Raw genomic sequence first — 16,275 nt, 5'->3', positions numbered from 1 at the left:
ATTCAGAGAAGATTAATATTAGTTGTTATCCGACCCCTTAGAGAGGTACCCTGACGCGCACTGTGAAGATTCTCCAGGCACATGACTGCAGGTATGTTATTTGCATGCGGTCACATACCGACTAGATGGGCGTGACATCGCTCATTGCAAGGAGATTGAGCGAGGCCAGATACAGTCTAGTCGGAATGTGGCCGGAAGTATGTAAATCATACCAGACAGCGAACAATCCTCACTGTACAGTGTGCGTTGTGAGGATTCACAATCTACAGTTAGAGTGACTGCAGATTTGTTTTCAAATAATTTTATTGTTTTTTTTTAAATAAACAGGGTAGGGAAAGGAAGGTAGGAAGGGAGGGAAGGGAGTGGGGAATAAACAACCTTGTACAGGTACGGAAATAAAATGTAAAAACTAGAGAACCCACAAACAGGCATAGAATAACATATATCGAATAACAACATGAAAGGAAAAAAAAAATTGACAATCCTTATTATGGGGTAACATTCTTGGAAGGAGATACAGCATCCCAGTACTAAAGCGCCCAAGTTTAAACTTCAAAATATAGTGCCTCTTGTTAAGTCTATTTGATATGAAATTTGTTGTTCCAGGTCTTCCATTTTTTTGAGTATTTGTGAATGTGATTGTTGTTAATCGCAAATCTGCGTTCTAAATCGCTGTGTTGACCTATCTTGTCAAGTATGTCTGAAAACTTGGGAACCTCTGCTTTCTTCCACCATTGTGCTAACATGGTCTTGGTCACTAAGAGGATGTGTATGATAATGTGTCTTACCGAATCATCAAATTGTTCCATGTCTAATGAAAGAAGTGCTCTTTTGGTTGTAATTGTGAAGTCCTTAGCAATGAGGTTAATGTGCTGTGTGACTTGAAGTCAGAGGTTTTTGATTTTTGAACAACCCCAGAAAATATGGTAGAGGTTCCCTTGGTGTCCACAATCTCTCCAGCACAAGGAAGATAGCTCTGTGTTAAAATGCGATAACCTCGTCGGGGTATAGTACCATCTATTTAACAATTTGAAATAACTCTCATGAAGACCCATTGATATGTTGGAATTGTAAGTGTTTTTGATGGCATCGTTCCAGTTCTCGAGACGGATATCAGCACCAAAATCGGACTCCCATCTCTTCATGTATATGTTTTTGTGGCTCGTTAGGTCTTTGACAACAGATCTATACAAATTACGCAGACTCCAGAGGTTTTTATTTTTAAGGTTGCACAGTAGTGAACATAGCATTTCATAATTCAAAGTCTTCCCTTTTATGAATTTGTGACTGCAGATTTGTAGCTTAAGACCAGACACCCCCTTTAACACACTGGCACAGGATATTGTTTACCATGTCGAGCACAGGACCGGAAGCCGGTGACCCAGGATGGACGAGTACCTGACGATTGGGTCATAAAATTACTATATCAGTACCTTCTATAACTTAACCATTTGATTTTTTTTCCTTAGAACTCCTTCTAAAGGGAATCAGCCATCAGAAAATTACTTATTTCATTTATTTTTTTGTTGTTTTTTTTTTTTAAAGAAAATTGTTTGTGTTTCATATTACTTTCTATATTGAAAAAAATACATAAATACAAATCTTGCTGTGTACACTCTGGCCGCTAAGCCTAATACCAGACTCACATGGACATACAGTGGCATTTTTGTCATTTAAGGAAACGTCATCTTAAACTTTAGGCCTTTTAGAGATCATTTCATCTTCAACTTCCTTAGGCTAGTTTCACGCTAGTGTTCGGCAGAGCTGCGGAGGGCTGCGGACTTCCTCCGTGAAGCTCCACCTACGTCTGCATGTGGCATGCGTACCTATCTTTAACATTGGGTACGCAGGCAGTGCGGATGTATGCGGATGCGTCCGAAAGCGTCGTTTTGACGCGACAACCGCAACAAATTGCAACAGGTTGCGTTCGACGCGGGTCGCCGCATCGTCACAACAACGCATCCGCATACATCCGCATGGCCTTCGTACCCAATGCTAAAGATAGGTACGCAGGCCGCATGCAGACGTAGGCGGAGCTGACCGGAGGAGGTGCAGTAGTGGGCGGAGCTTCACAGAGGAAGTCCGCAGCTCTGCCGAACGCAAATGTGAAGCCTTAGCTGTTCACAATAACAGTAATTTTGACCCGGGGTGCCCAAAGTTTTACATGCCACTGTAGGCTTTCTGTTCCATGTGAGGGGAGGGGGTGGAGGTGAACTTTAACCATCACCTTTTGTGAATGATGTTTTACTGCGTTATGTACTATAGAAAAATACATTACAAAAAGTGTGAGTTTAGAAATAGTGTTCTGTGTTCAAGGTGCAAGACTCCAGGTTTTGAGGATTTTGTTTGTTTTTATAATATAGATGTGATTAGTGATGTGGAAAATTAAAAAAAAAAATTCTGATAACACATTCCATTTAAACTCTAGCTGCCAACAGTTACCACTAGGGGGAGCTAGTACTGCACACTGGTTTATTATTACATTCAGCATATACCATGTATGCAGTGCGATCCCTCTAGTGGCGGCTGCAAGCATCTACACTTTCTTGATGCCCAGTTTTTGGAGCTCTGTGTAACAAATGTAACATGCTTCTACCCCCCCCATAAAGATATTCGATTTGTCACACATTTTGAATCTGAGGATTTATGAAAGCAGCTGGTCTCAGTCCTTTCTTAAAAACATTTGGCCCTATGGTTAGCAGCTTCCACCTCTTTGTTGGTTTTTGATTATTTTTTTTTTTTCGCAAATCACATTTCTGTCTGTCCTGAAAATGTTTTTGCTTTTAGACACTGGCCTTCAAGGTTTACGTGAGAAAGGACAAAATCTCCTGGATCAGATTTCTAACCAGGCTTCTTGGGCTTATGGAAAAGACGTGTCGACGGAGAACAAAGATAATGTGGATCATATTCAAGGTGTAATGGAGGACATGCAGCTGAGGAAGCAGAGGTGAGTTGGTCTACTGGTCTGTGTCCTTGAAGTGAATGTTATAACATTAAAGGGAATCAGTCAGCAGGATTTTGCTATGTAATTTGAGGACAGCATGTGCTAAGGGTTAAAACCTTGAACTCAACGATGTGTGACATGCCGGGAGTGTGCTGTGGTATACTTAGGCTGAAGGGTTAATAACCTGGTGATTTTCATGGCTGTGACTATCAGGCATGTGGGCAGCCATCCGACTCCTCCCCCTGTGGTAAGCAGCTCACTGTGTATAGACATTGTATATACAGAACCTTGTGTGGGCGTGGTTTGTTTTCTCAGCTCTGCTGCATTGCTAAATCTAAAACCTCTGATTGTGTCAGAACTGCTGCACCCAGTAAACTATGATGCATCATTGGATTCAGGGTCTCTTTGCCTATATCAGGCTGCTCTCAGATGTGGTAGCAAAAACCTGCTGACAGATTCCCTTTAAGGGGTTTTTACGGGATTTTCTAAAATGTTCACAACAGCAGTAATTGGTAAAAAATCAAAGAACTTATACTCTGTTATTAATCACTGCCGATCTGGAGATTCCTGCACCCAGAACATTACATCGTTCACGTGACCATCGCAGCCAGTGACTGGCCTCAGCGGTGACATTGCCTGCATCAGTCCTATGAACGATTCATGCTGCTGTATCGCTGCAGCACTCAAGATGATGAAAACCACAGTGGTGCTGTACTAGCATTGTATTTATATTTGTTTTCTCACTTGTCTTTTGGAGCGCACCTCTCCCGTGCCTCCCAGATTCCTGCTAGGGGGACAGTGTGCTCCTGATTACTGACTGGTCAGACCTGCAGTATCATCACACAAGGGACTGGCCTCTCTGGAAGCTTTGCCTCTGCAGCATTGGAGAAGCACAGATCCAGCCAGCTGCACAGCTCTGCTTACACGCTCCATTGGGAAGATCCTGCAAGAGCTGCACTTCTTGCCTAGTAGATCGCTTACTGCTGGCCGGTAACCCAGCCAACAAGCAGTACACAATAGAATTAAAAATCCCTACATTTTTGAGAACGGAGAGGATTTTTATTAAGATAAATTGGAAAGTTGCTTTTTTTTTTTGTTCAAGCACTTTGCAGATTCAACTATTTATCTTGTTGAGAAAACCCATTTAAATTATTTACCGTATATACTCGTGTATAAAGGCCCTGTCACACTTAGCGATGTACCAGCGATCCCGACCAGCGATATGACGCGGTCAGGAGCGCTGGTGCATCGCTAAGTGGTCGCTAGTGAGCTGCCACACAGGCAGATCTCACCAGCGACATCGCTGGGGACGGGGGTCCCTACTTACCTGTCACACTAGGCGATCCTGCGTCCTCCCGCCCAGCTCCACGCGTCGCTCGTCGTCACAGCAGGAAGCGCCGCAGGAAGCTGACGACGAGAAACGTCACTAGTTATAGCGATATTGCTAGCGATATCGCTTAGTGTGACAGGCCCTTTACACTCGAGTCGGCTTATACTAGAGTATATACGGTATCTATTTTTTAACTATCCCATACAGCTCCTTTATTGTCTCCTTCTTTACCTTGCTTTTGGAACGCCCAATTCGTGAGCTTCAACTTGTTTTGCATATTTACGAGACAGACGTGCTCACACATGTTCATATGAAAAAAAAATATAATATTCTACACGGATGGTCCTCACACAAAAGGTGATCTGTCATGGGTCTGAAAATCTGTCACCGGAAATCTGGACTTGCTGATGTTGCTCCCACCTTGCATATTGCTCGTATCTGACATCACTTTATGATCTCTGGTACACCTACTCATACTGAGAATAAAGGGGACACAGCTCTGATTTTGCAGTGCATCTTTTCCAAGATTTCCCTGCACAGCAGATGGCTGGGGTACGGCCATGCCGGGGAATCCATGAGCACAAGAGCACCGTTAACCTGGCAATATGTCCTTGTGTGGTTGGAAAATTAATTGAACATGTGTTATTTAAAAGGTAATCTGTCAGTAGGATCACCCCTTTTTAATCCGTCTATATAGGTCATAGATAGTTGAATAAAATTATACCTTGATATCTGCAATCTGATTTTTTTTTTTATTCCAGAGAAATCCATGTTTTTCTTAATATATACATGAGCTGTTAAGATCTATGGGCCGGGCATAGATCTCCCTGAGAATCTGCCTCCAGAGATTATTATAAATGTAAGGAGGCGTTACCAGTGTGAGACATGTAATGACTGACAGTCTGCTCTCCTGATCTACATGTTACATAGCAAAAGCTGAGGGCACTACAAATAATACTCTGGATCACTAGCCCCACACTTAAAGCAAAACACAAGAAAACAAGGAAAAGAAGTGTGTATACAAATGGCCAGGATCACCATCAATGAGTTACAAATATTAAAGTTTTATTGTGGCATGATTACACAAGAAAATCACAAAACATAAATTTAAAAACAATTAAAAGACCAGTAAAGGTAAAAGTAACACCTAGAGGACCAATATAAGTACCTTCCAGACTCCTCCACTGTGTGCACTAGAAATAGGCAAAAAATAATGACGCACCAATTGAAACAATAGATTCAATATATACACTCACTGGCCACTTTATTAGGTACACCATGCTAGTAAGGGGTTGGACCCCCTTTTGCCTTCAGAACTGCCTCAATTCTTCGTGGCAGAGATTCAACAAGGTGCTGGAAGCATTCCACAGAGATTTTGGACCATATTGACATGATGGCATCACACAGTTGGCGCAGATTTGTCGGCTGCACATCCCTGATGCGAATCTCCCGTTCCACCACATCCCAAAGATGCTCTATTGGATTGAGATCTGGTGACTGAGGAGGCCATTTGAGTACAGTAAACTCATTGTCATGTTCAAGAAACCAATCTGAGATGATTCGAGCTTTATGACATGGCGCATTATCCTGCTGAAAGTAGCCATCAGATGTTGGGTACATTGTGGTCATAAAGGGATGGACATGGTCAGCAACAATACTCAGGTAGGCTGTGGCGTTGCAACGATGCTCAATTGGTACCAAGGGGCCCAAAGAGTGCCCAGAAAAAATTCCCCACACCATGACACCACCACCACCAGCCTGAACCGTTGATACAAGGCAGGATGGATCCATGCTTTCATGTTTACGCCAAATTCTGACCCTACCATCCGAATGTCGCAGCAGAAATCGAGACTCATCAGACCAGGCAACGTTTTTCCAATCTTCTACTGTCCAATTTCGATGAGCTTGTGCAAATTGTAGCCTCAGTTTCCTGTTCTTAGCTGAGAGGAGTGGTACCCAGTGTGGTCTTCTGCTGCTGTAGCCCATCTGCCTCAAAGTTCGACGCACTGTGCGTTCAGAGATGCTCTTCTGCCTACCTTGGTTGTAACGGGTGGCAATTTGAGTCACTGTTGCCTTTCTATCAGCTCGAACCAGTCTGCCCATTCTCCTCTGACCTCTGGCATCAACATGGCATTTCCGGCCACAGAACTGCCGCTCACTGGATTTTTTTTCTTTTTCGGACCATTCTCTGTAAACCCTAGAGATGGTTGTGCGTGAAAATCCCAGTAGATCAGCAGTTTCTGAAATTCTCAGACCAGCCCTTCTGGCACCAACAATCATGCCACGTTCAAAGGCACTCAAATCACCTTTCTTCCCCATACTGATGCTCGGTTTGAACTGCAGGAGATTGTCTTGACCATGTCTACATGCCTAAATGCACTGAGTTGCCGCCATGTGATTGGCTGATTAGAAATTAAGTCTTAACACACAGTTGGACAGGTGTACCTAATAAAGTGGCCAGTGAGTGTATAGTCACCAATCAAAATAGAGTAAACACCCCCAATCTGGATAGAATACACAGATCCTATAGATAAAGCTTAATTGACCTTTTCTACCATTCAAGGGCTTTCATCCACATCCCACCTTGGGCTTTTTGTGCAGCTTTATAGGATCTGTGTATTCCCTCCAGATTGGGGGTGTTTACTCTATTTTGTTTGGTGACTATACAGGGTGGGCCATTTATATGGATACACCTAAATAAAATGGGAATGGTTGGTGATATCAACTTCCTGTTTGTGGCACATTAGTATTTGGGAGAGGGGAAACTTTTCAAGATGGGTGGTGATCATGGCGGCCATTTTGGATCCAGCTTTATTTTTTTTCAATGGGAAGAAGGTCCTGTGACACATCACACTTGTTGAGAATTTCACAAGAAAAACATTCGTGTGTTTGTTTTTAACGTAACTTTATTCTTTCATGAGTTATTTACAAGTTTATGACCACTTATAAAATGTGTTCAAAGTGCTGCCCATTGTGTTGGATTGTCAATGCAACCCTCTTCTCCCACTCTTGACACACTGATAGCAACACCACAGAAGAAATGCTAGCACAGGCTTCCAGTATCCGTTGTTTCAGATGCTGCACATCTCCTATCTTCACAGCATAGACAATTGCCTTCAGATGACCCCAAAGATAAAAGCCTAAGGGGGTCAGATCAGGAGACCTTGGTGGCCATTTAACTGGCCCACGACGACCAATCCAACCAATCCACTTTCCAGAAAAACTGCTCATGTAGGAATGCTCAGACCTGACACCCATAATTGATGGTATGGTGTGGTATATGGGGTACAAAGATAGTGGGGCCATTCTTCATCAATGGAAACCTCAATGCCACTGGAGATCTGAAATTGCTACATGATGATGCGTTGCCCTCTTTATGCACTGAAGATGGCACGTTCCCTGAGTTTTTCCAGCAAGATGGTGCACCACCACACTATGGGTGTCAGGTCCAAGCATTCCTACAAGGATTCTGACCCCCTTAGACTAGCATTTATTCTGTGGTGTTGCTATCAGTGTATCAAGAGTGGGAGAAGAGGATTGCATTGACAATCCAACACAATGGGCAGCACTTTGAACACATTTTATAAGTGGTCATAAACTTGCAAATAACTCATAAAAGAAAAACGAAAAAAGTGGTTTGGTACCGTGTTAGCCAATAGAAAAAAAATATATAAAGTGCTCTCAGTGAGAGAAACAAAATTAGGAATCTTGTGGGTATGATACCTTTTAATGGCTAACAAATAATAGTGAATGTTGTTACAAAGCAAGCTTTCGGGACTGCTTACGTCCCTTCATCAGGCTATAAATGACAAAATATTTGAAGAAACCTTATTTATATACAGCTATCCACGATAGGTCCCCTCCCCGACAGCACCATCTTAGCCACCATGGACGTCGAATCCTTATATTCCAACATCCCACACGAAGATGGACTAGCCGCCTGCAGAATGTTTCTTGAGGCCAATGGGATCCCCTCCAAGTCTGTAATAGCACTTACCAGATTCATCCTCACACACAACTTTTTCTCTTTCGGTGAGGAGCTATACCTACAACGCATCGGCACCGCTATGAGAAGTAAAATGGCACCCAAGTATGCTAACCTCTTCATGGCTAAACTGGAAAATGACTTTTTAACATCCTGCTCCATCAAACCCTTTGCCTATTTCCGTTACATTGATGACATATTAATAATCTGGACTGAGCCTGAACAAGAACTTCTAAATTTCCATGACAAATTCAACAAATTTCATCCAACCATAAACTTGACATTAGACCATTCAAAAACAAAAATCAACTTCCTAGACACCACCATAATAATCCAAAATGGTTCATTCCAAACATCAGTATATCGGAAACCAATTGACCGTCCCACATACCTCAAATGGGACAGCTTCCATCCTAAACACATTAAGAAATCCACTGTCTACAGCCAGGCTCTCAGATATAACCGTATCTGTTCCAGTCCCAAGGACAGGAATGAACACCTAACCCAGCTTAAAATGTCATTTTTACATCAAGGTTACCATCCCACCTCCATTGATGATCAGATCGTTAGGGCCACAAGGATCCCTAGAAGTCCACAGTCATGGCCAAAAGTTTAGAGAATGACACAAATATTAATTTTTACAAAGTCTACTGCTTCATTTTTTCTAATGGCAATTTGCATATACTCCAGAATGTTATAAAGAGTGATCAGCTTAACAGCAATTACTTGCAAAGTCAATATTTGCCTAGAAAATTAACTTTATCCCCCAAAACACATTTCAACATCATTGCAGCCCTGCCTTAAAAGAACCAGCTAACATCGTTTCAGTGATTGCTCCATTAACACAGGTGTGGGTGTTGATGAGGACAGGGCTGGAGATCAATCTGTCATGATTAAGTAAGAATGACACCACTGGACACTTTAAAAGGAGGCTGGTGCTTGGCATCATTGTTTCTCTTCTGTTAACCATGGTTATCTCTAAAGAAACGCGTGCAGTCATCATTGCACTGCACAAAAATGGCCTAACAGGGAAGAGTATCGCAGCTAGAAAGATTGCACCTCAGTCAACAATCTATCGCATCATCAAGAACTTCAAGGAGAGAGGTTCCCTTGTTGCCAAAAAGGCTCCAGGGCGCCCAAGAAAGACCAGCAAGCGCCAGGACCATCTCTTAAAAGTGTTTCAGCTGCGGGATCGGGCTACCAGCAGTGCAGAGCTTGCTCAGGAATGGCAGCAGGCAGGTATGAGTGCATCTGCATGCACTGTGAGGCGGAGACTCTTGGAGCAAGGCCTGGTCTCAAGGAGGGCAGCAAAGAAGCCACTTCTCTCCAGAAAACATCATGGACAGACTGATATTCTGCAAGAGGTACAGGGAGTGGACTGCTGAGGACTGGGGTAAAGTCATTTATTCGGACTCCCATGACAGCACCACGAGAGAGGGGATCCGCCCTATAGGAACAGGAAACCTACAGATACAAAAGGGCGGCACCTCTCCCACGCATCAGTTGGTTTCCTGTTCCTGAGGGGACGGGATCCTACAGAAGATTTGGATCCCAGGCCGGCCAGCCGACACCGGTAGCGAGGGGGTCTCCTACCTCGGCCTGGTTCGGATTTCCTGGAGGACGCCACGGTGGCCCAGGATGGGTGTCACGGCGGTGGCGTGGACAGCAGGGAGCGGCGTCCGGAGGATGTCCGTCTCCAGGAATTTAGCCGCCGCCGGTAAGTATACCCCCCCGGGGATTCCCGGCTCCGGCGGCGCATATGGGTTGGCAGCGCTGTGCAGGGGGCTGCGACCAGGCGCTGCTCCGGAGCTCCCGGGCGTCCCGCGGGGCTTCCGGCGTTTCCGGGGTAGCGGTGACGTCAGGGGGCGGGCGGAGGAGGCGCTTCCGGGTCAGCGCGCCACTGCGCATGCGCGGCGATTCCAAGATGGCGGCGCCCATCGGAAACACCGATGGCGCGAGTTCGGGCGCCAGCTGGGGTAGGGAGCTCCGTTAAGGGGGGGGAGGGGCGCGGCATGGATACTGCTGACCGGAGGAGGGGGTATTTAGGCGGGACCCGGGCACGGTTCCTTGCCTTGGCCACATTACTATATGCAGCAGTGTGCAGCAGCAGCAGTGGTAATGGAAAGCGATCGAGAGCAGCAGCGGCAGAAGCAAGGGCAGCAGCGGCAAACATCACTGCCGCCCCTGGATGACCTTCGGCAGGTCAAACAGAAAAAGAAAGGGTCCCGTGACAGTAATGCGGGACGAAGTGACCAGTCCACTCGTAAAAGCTCCTCCAGGCAGACAGGAGCATCGACCGAAAGAAATCCCCCTCGTTCTCCGGTACTTGATTGTGGCACTGGTAAGTGATCTTCGTGAAAGTTCACTCAGTGACGGGACCCCCCTTCTGTGTTTTTTCTTTTCTAGGGAAAGAAAGCTACAAGTAAAAATAAGCATAGGGAATGCGCACTCTGTGCATGCCCATTACCGGATGCGTGCCTCAAAAGATTGTGCCCCCCTTGTATTCAGCAGACGGTGGCAGATGAGTCGCCTGCAGTAGCGGCGAGTTTGAGAGACATTGTCAGGGTAGAAATGAGGGAAACCCTAAAGTCCTTGTCTCAGCCGCAAAGTCTAAGGGGCGAGGTCCCGGCGGAATCTGATTCCTCGGTAGAGTGGAGAAAAAGCAGAGACTTCCAGGCTTCATCTCCCTCGTCCTCCTCAGGAGAAGAGGACTCGGGGCGATTTTGTCTGCCTCTTGACCGGGTAGACAAGCTGGTCAAAGCAGTCAGAGGGACAATGGAGGTAGAGGAGCCTAAGCCCCATTTATCCATGCAGGATGTCATGTTCGGTGGGCTGGAACAGAGGAAGCGGAGAGTCTTTCCGTTAAATCAAAAGATACAGGATCTGATCCACAGAGAGTGGAAAAAACCGGACAAAAGAGGGTCGCTACCACCAGCCCTCAAAAGGAGATACCCCTTCGACGATCCGGCAGTAAGTTCTTGGGACAGAGCCCCCAAATTAGACGCTGCCATTGCGAAGGCATCAAAAAAAATCCTCGCTCCCCTTTGAGGACATGGGAGCCCTTAAAGATCCCTTAGATAGGAAAGCTGATACTTTCCTGAAAAACACCTGGGAGATGGCGGCCGGGTCCTTAAGACCAGCAGTGGCTTCAACGTGCACGGCCAGGTCCATGATGGTCTGGTTGGACCAGTTGGAGTCACAACTAAAACGGTACATCAAGACAGACAATTCTTGGGGCCCTACCGACCATCCAAGAGGGAGCAGCCTTCCTGGCAGATGCCTCAGCGGATGCAGTGAGAATGGCCGCCAGAGCAGCAGGTCTCTCTAACGCAGCTCGCAGAGCCCTGTGGCTAAAGTGCTGGCAGGGAGACATCCAGTCCAGAGCAAAGCTCTGTGCGATTCCATGTGAGGGTGAATATTTGTTTGGGACTGTCCTAGACGGGCTGCTTGAAAAGGCGGGGGACGACAAGAAAAAAATTCCCAAACCTTTCATCAGCGTCCTACCGTCGCCCATTTGGTAGAAGGAGATTTGGCCAGGGGAGAAGGCGCAACTCTTCGCCTGTTAGAGATCGACCCAGATGGGAAGACAGAAGGAGACGAGGTACGGGCTATATGTTTACACGCTCGTCGAGAGATCAAAAGAAACAAAATCAATGACTAGCGGTTCCCGTAGGGGGTAGACTGTCATCCTTCTTCCCGGCATGGTCACAGATTACGAATAGTGACTGGGCGCGTAAGGTAATATCCACCGGGCTTAGGTTGGAGTTTACCCAGATCCCGCGGGACACCTTTAAACTGACCCCCTTAAGATCTTCTCATCTCGAACAAGCGGCTTTAGAAGCGGAAGTCTTGAGCCTATGTCAGAAAAATGTTCTGGTAGAGGTTCCAGAGGCTGAAAGAGGAAGAGGGTTTTACTCTCCCCTGTTTCTAATCCAGAAGCCTGATAACACATTCAGAACGATTATAAACCTTCGTTCCCTTAACGAGTATTTGATTAATCATAAATTCAAAATGGAGTCCATTAATACAACAATAAAAATATATTGTTTAAAGGTTGTTTTATGGCAGTCATAGATTTGAAAGACGCGTACTATCATGTACCTATCCATACAGACTTCCAGCAGTTCCTGAGGGTGGCAGTTTCAGTAGAGGGCACAGTACGTCATTTTCAGTATAGAGCCCTTCCCTTTGGTCTCTCAGCAGCACCCAGGGTTTTTACAAAGTTAGTGGCCGAAGTTATGGCTCACTTACGGGAGGTGGACGTCTTAATCATTCCATATTTAGACGATTTCTTGATTGTAGGAAAATCGGTGGGTCATTGTAAATCCCAGATAGAAAAAGCTAAATCCAGGTTAGAAAACCTGGGATGGATTTTAAACTACGAGAAATCCCGACTCCAGCCCTTAAAAATACAGAAATTTTTAGGGTTGATACTAAATTCAGACACTCAGCGGTGCCTGCTACCACTAGATAAAATACAAAAGATACAGGAGCAGGTTCTTCGGGCAATGGATAATCCATCTATGACCCTCAGACAGGCCATGTCCCTGTTAGGTTCTCTAACTTCATGCATCCCAGCAGTAAGGTGGGCACAGTTCCATACCAGAACCCTTCAAAACGACATCTTGATTAATAGCAGGGCCCTTGGAGGCTCCTTACAGGGTCGGATGTGTCTAAGCCCCTCAACTGTTGCATCACTGAGATGGTGGCTTGAGAGCGAGAACCTAGCGTCAGGGGTGCCCTGGATAACACAGATAACCCGTATTATAACCACAGATGCAAGTTCCTTCGGTTGGGGAGCCCATATGGGGGACATAGTGGTACAGGGCCAGTGGGATTCTAATTCTGAAATCTCATCCAACCAGAGAGAACTATTGGCGATAGAGCGGGCAGTCAAGAAACTCATTATCTACCTGCAGGGCCATCATGTGAGGATACACTCGGACAACCAGGTAGCGGTAGCATATGTCAACCACCAAGGTGGAACCCGCTCCAGCGCTCTGATGCAGATAACAGAACGGCTCCTCCAGATAGCAGAGAGAAATTGTCTATCTTTGACCGCGCTCCACATCAGCGGAAAGGACAATGTAAGAGCAGACTTTTTAAGCCGCAAGGCTCTAAGACAAGGAGAATGGGCTTTGAACAAAAATATTTACCGCCAGATTGTCCGCAGATGGGGCCAGCCAGAGGTAGACCTCTTTGCCACCAGAAAAAACAGAAAAGAAAGATTGTTCTGCTCTCTGAACCCCAGGGAAAATCCCCTGGCGGTGGATGCCCTACTGATAAGATGGGATTTTTCTCTGGCATACGCCTTCCCACCATTGAATCTTCTTCCTCTGGTAGTCAGGAAGATCAGAGAGGATCAGGCAAGAGTCATACTGATTGCCCCCTTTTGGCCCAGGAGGACCTGGTTCGCATGGTTGAGGACCATGTCGGTAGGCGATCCCTGGGTACTGCCGAACCTTCCGGATCTCCTCTACCAGGGGCCAGTCAGCCACCCACAAGTAGCGGGACTTCATTTGACGGCGTGGTATTTGAAAGGTCACTATTAAAAAATAGAGGGTTCTCCAAGAACTTAATTGACACCCTCCTAAGAAGCAGAAAATTAACCACCACTAATATCTATGCTAGGACCTGGAAACGCTTCCTGTCCACCTTTCACTTTGACATCAGAGATGGAATTCCCACAAAACATATTCTGGAATTTCTCCAGAAAGGTTTCGAATTGGGTCTCTCCACAAGCACGCTAAAAGTACAAGGTTCAGCCTTAGGGGCCCTGTTTGCAGCTGATATTGCAAAAGATTATTGGGTAGCAAGGTTCATCAAAGCAGCGGCCAGATCGAGACCTATACACAAAGACAAATGCGTACCGTGGGACTTAAACTTAGTCCTTACAGCCATGACAGAAAGTCCGTTTGAACCTTTAGATTCCGCCTCACTAAAGATTATATCCCTTAAAACAGCATTCCTGGTAGCAATAACATCCGCACGTAGGGTGAGCGAAATACAGGCACTCTCCAGATTGCCTCCTTACACAGAGTTCTTACAGGATAGAGTGATCCTAAGGCCAGATCCAGCATACCTTCCCAAGGTAGCAACACAATTCCACAGGACACAGGAGATAGTTCTGCCTTCCTTCCTCCCTAACCCAACCAACCCTAAAGAGCAGAAACTCCAGGCGTTAGATATTAGAAGATGCTTACTGACATATTTAGCAGCCACGGATCCTTGGAAGAAGGAGAACGCATTATTCCTATCCTTCCAAGGTTCCAGGAAAGGATACAGAGTATCAAAACGCACATTAGCAAGGTGGATTAGGGAGGCTCTCTCTCTTGCCTACACAGCAGGTGGCGGTCCGGCTCCACAGAACCTGAGGGCACATTCCACTCGGGCCATGGCATCATCCTGGGCGGAGAGATCTGGAGTATCAATTGATCAAATATGTAAGGCGGCCACTTGGTCATCTCCTTCCACCTTTTTTAACCACTATCGGTTAGACATGGGTGCCTCCTCAGACCTCACCTTCGGGCTAAGGGTGCTGCAGGCTGTAGTCCCTCCCTAAGTTAGTTTACATCTCTGTAATTCTCTCGTGGTGCTGTCATGGGAGTCCGAATAAAGTATTAAGTTACGTACCGGTAACGGTATTTTTCGGAAGCCCATGACAGCACCCTTAGTTCCCTCCCTTGTTCACGTATAGGGGTGCACTCCTTTAGAAGATTGTTCATAGAATCACCATATGTGGGAGATGGTATGAAATAATTCGGTTAAATAAGGTAGATAGGTTGTATATATCATATGTTGTGTACTAACCATGGTAGCCTCTCAAGCTCTGTAATCCAACTGATGCATGGGAGAGGTGCCGCCCTTTTGTATCTGTAGGTTTCCTGTTCCTATAGGGCGGATCCCCTCTCTCGTGGTGCTGTCATGGGCTTCCAAAAAATACCGTTACCGGTACGTAACTTAATACTTTTCTCTGATAAATCCCCTTTTCGATTGTTTGGGACATCTGGAAAACGGCTTATTCGGAGAAGACCAGGTGAGCGCTACCACCAGTCTTGTCTCATGCCAACTGTCAAGCATCCTGAAACCATTCATGTGTGGGGTGGCTTCTCAGCCAAGGGAATGGGCTCTCTCTCAGTCTTGCCTAAAAACACAGCCATGAATAAAGAATGGTACCAGAATGTCCTCCAAGAGCAACTTCTCCCAACCGTCCAAGAGCAGTTTGGCGATCAACAATGCCTTTTTCGACATGATGGAGCACCTTGCCATAGAGCAAAGGTGATAACTAAATGGCTCAGGGAACATAACATAGAGATTTTGGGACCATGGCCTGGAAACTCCCCAGATCTTAATCCCATTGAGAACTTGTGGTCAATCATCAAGAGACGGGTGGACAAACAAAAACCTTCAAATTCAGACAAAATAAAAGCATTGATTTTGCAAGAATGGACTGCTATCAGTCAGGATTTGATCCAGAAGTTGATTGAGAGCATGCCAGGGCGAATTGCTGAGGTCCTGAAGAAGAAGGGTCAACACTGCAAATATTGACTTTCTGCATTAACTCATTCTAACTGTCAATATAACCTTTTGTTACTCATAATATGATTGCAATTATATTTCTGTATGTGATAAAAACATCTGACAAACACACATAAAAACCAGAGGGCAGCAGATCATGTGAAAATATAATATTTGTGTCATTCTCTAAACTTTTGGCCATGACTGTAAACATTTCTGTCATCCAGGACACAACATAGGCAATATGAAAGTTGTCATTTTAAAAGTCAATTTTAAATCACAGACACATTGGAGAGTGTGGGAGCATAAATTCATTACCATCTTTGATTCTATTCACACAGGACTCAATTTGTCAGAAGGTTTTATGAGCCATTACCATATCTGAGCTATCTACTCCAAGTAGCCCTTTGATCTTCAGAACTTTTCACACTACCTATCTAATCTTACCTAATTAAGGATTCTCTCTCCAAGCTCATTGTTTGTTTATTGAAATGTTGT

The 16,275-nt window shown here is 45.4% G+C and overlaps 1 protein-coding gene across 5 annotated transcripts in view; it reads left to right on the top strand.

The window, feature by feature from the left end:
- SESTD1 (SEC14 and spectrin domain containing 1) overlaps positions 1–16,275 on the top strand; it is a 177,524-nt gene that overhangs the window by 148,318 nt on the left and 12,931 nt on the right. For all 5 annotated transcript variants that reach the window (XM_073577473.1, XM_073577469.1, XM_073577472.1 and 2 more), the window contains exon 13: positions 2,788–2,947. In XM_073577473.1, the coding sequence (XP_073433574.1) occupies positions 2,788–2,947 (160 nt within the window). The remainder of the gene's footprint in view (positions 1–2,787; positions 2,948–16,275) is intronic.

The sequence above is a fragment of the Dendrobates tinctorius genome, unplaced genomic scaffold (assembly GCF_039654945.1).
Source record: "Dendrobates tinctorius isolate UK_male_01 unplaced genomic scaffold, ASM3965494v1 ptg000056l, whole genome shotgun sequence".
Classification (NCBI taxonomy): Eukaryota; Metazoa; Chordata; class Amphibia; order Anura; family Dendrobatidae; genus Dendrobates; species Dendrobates tinctorius.
The sequence above is the reverse complement of the archived record's forward strand: the minus strand, read 5'-3'. Positions and strand labels throughout refer to the sequence as shown.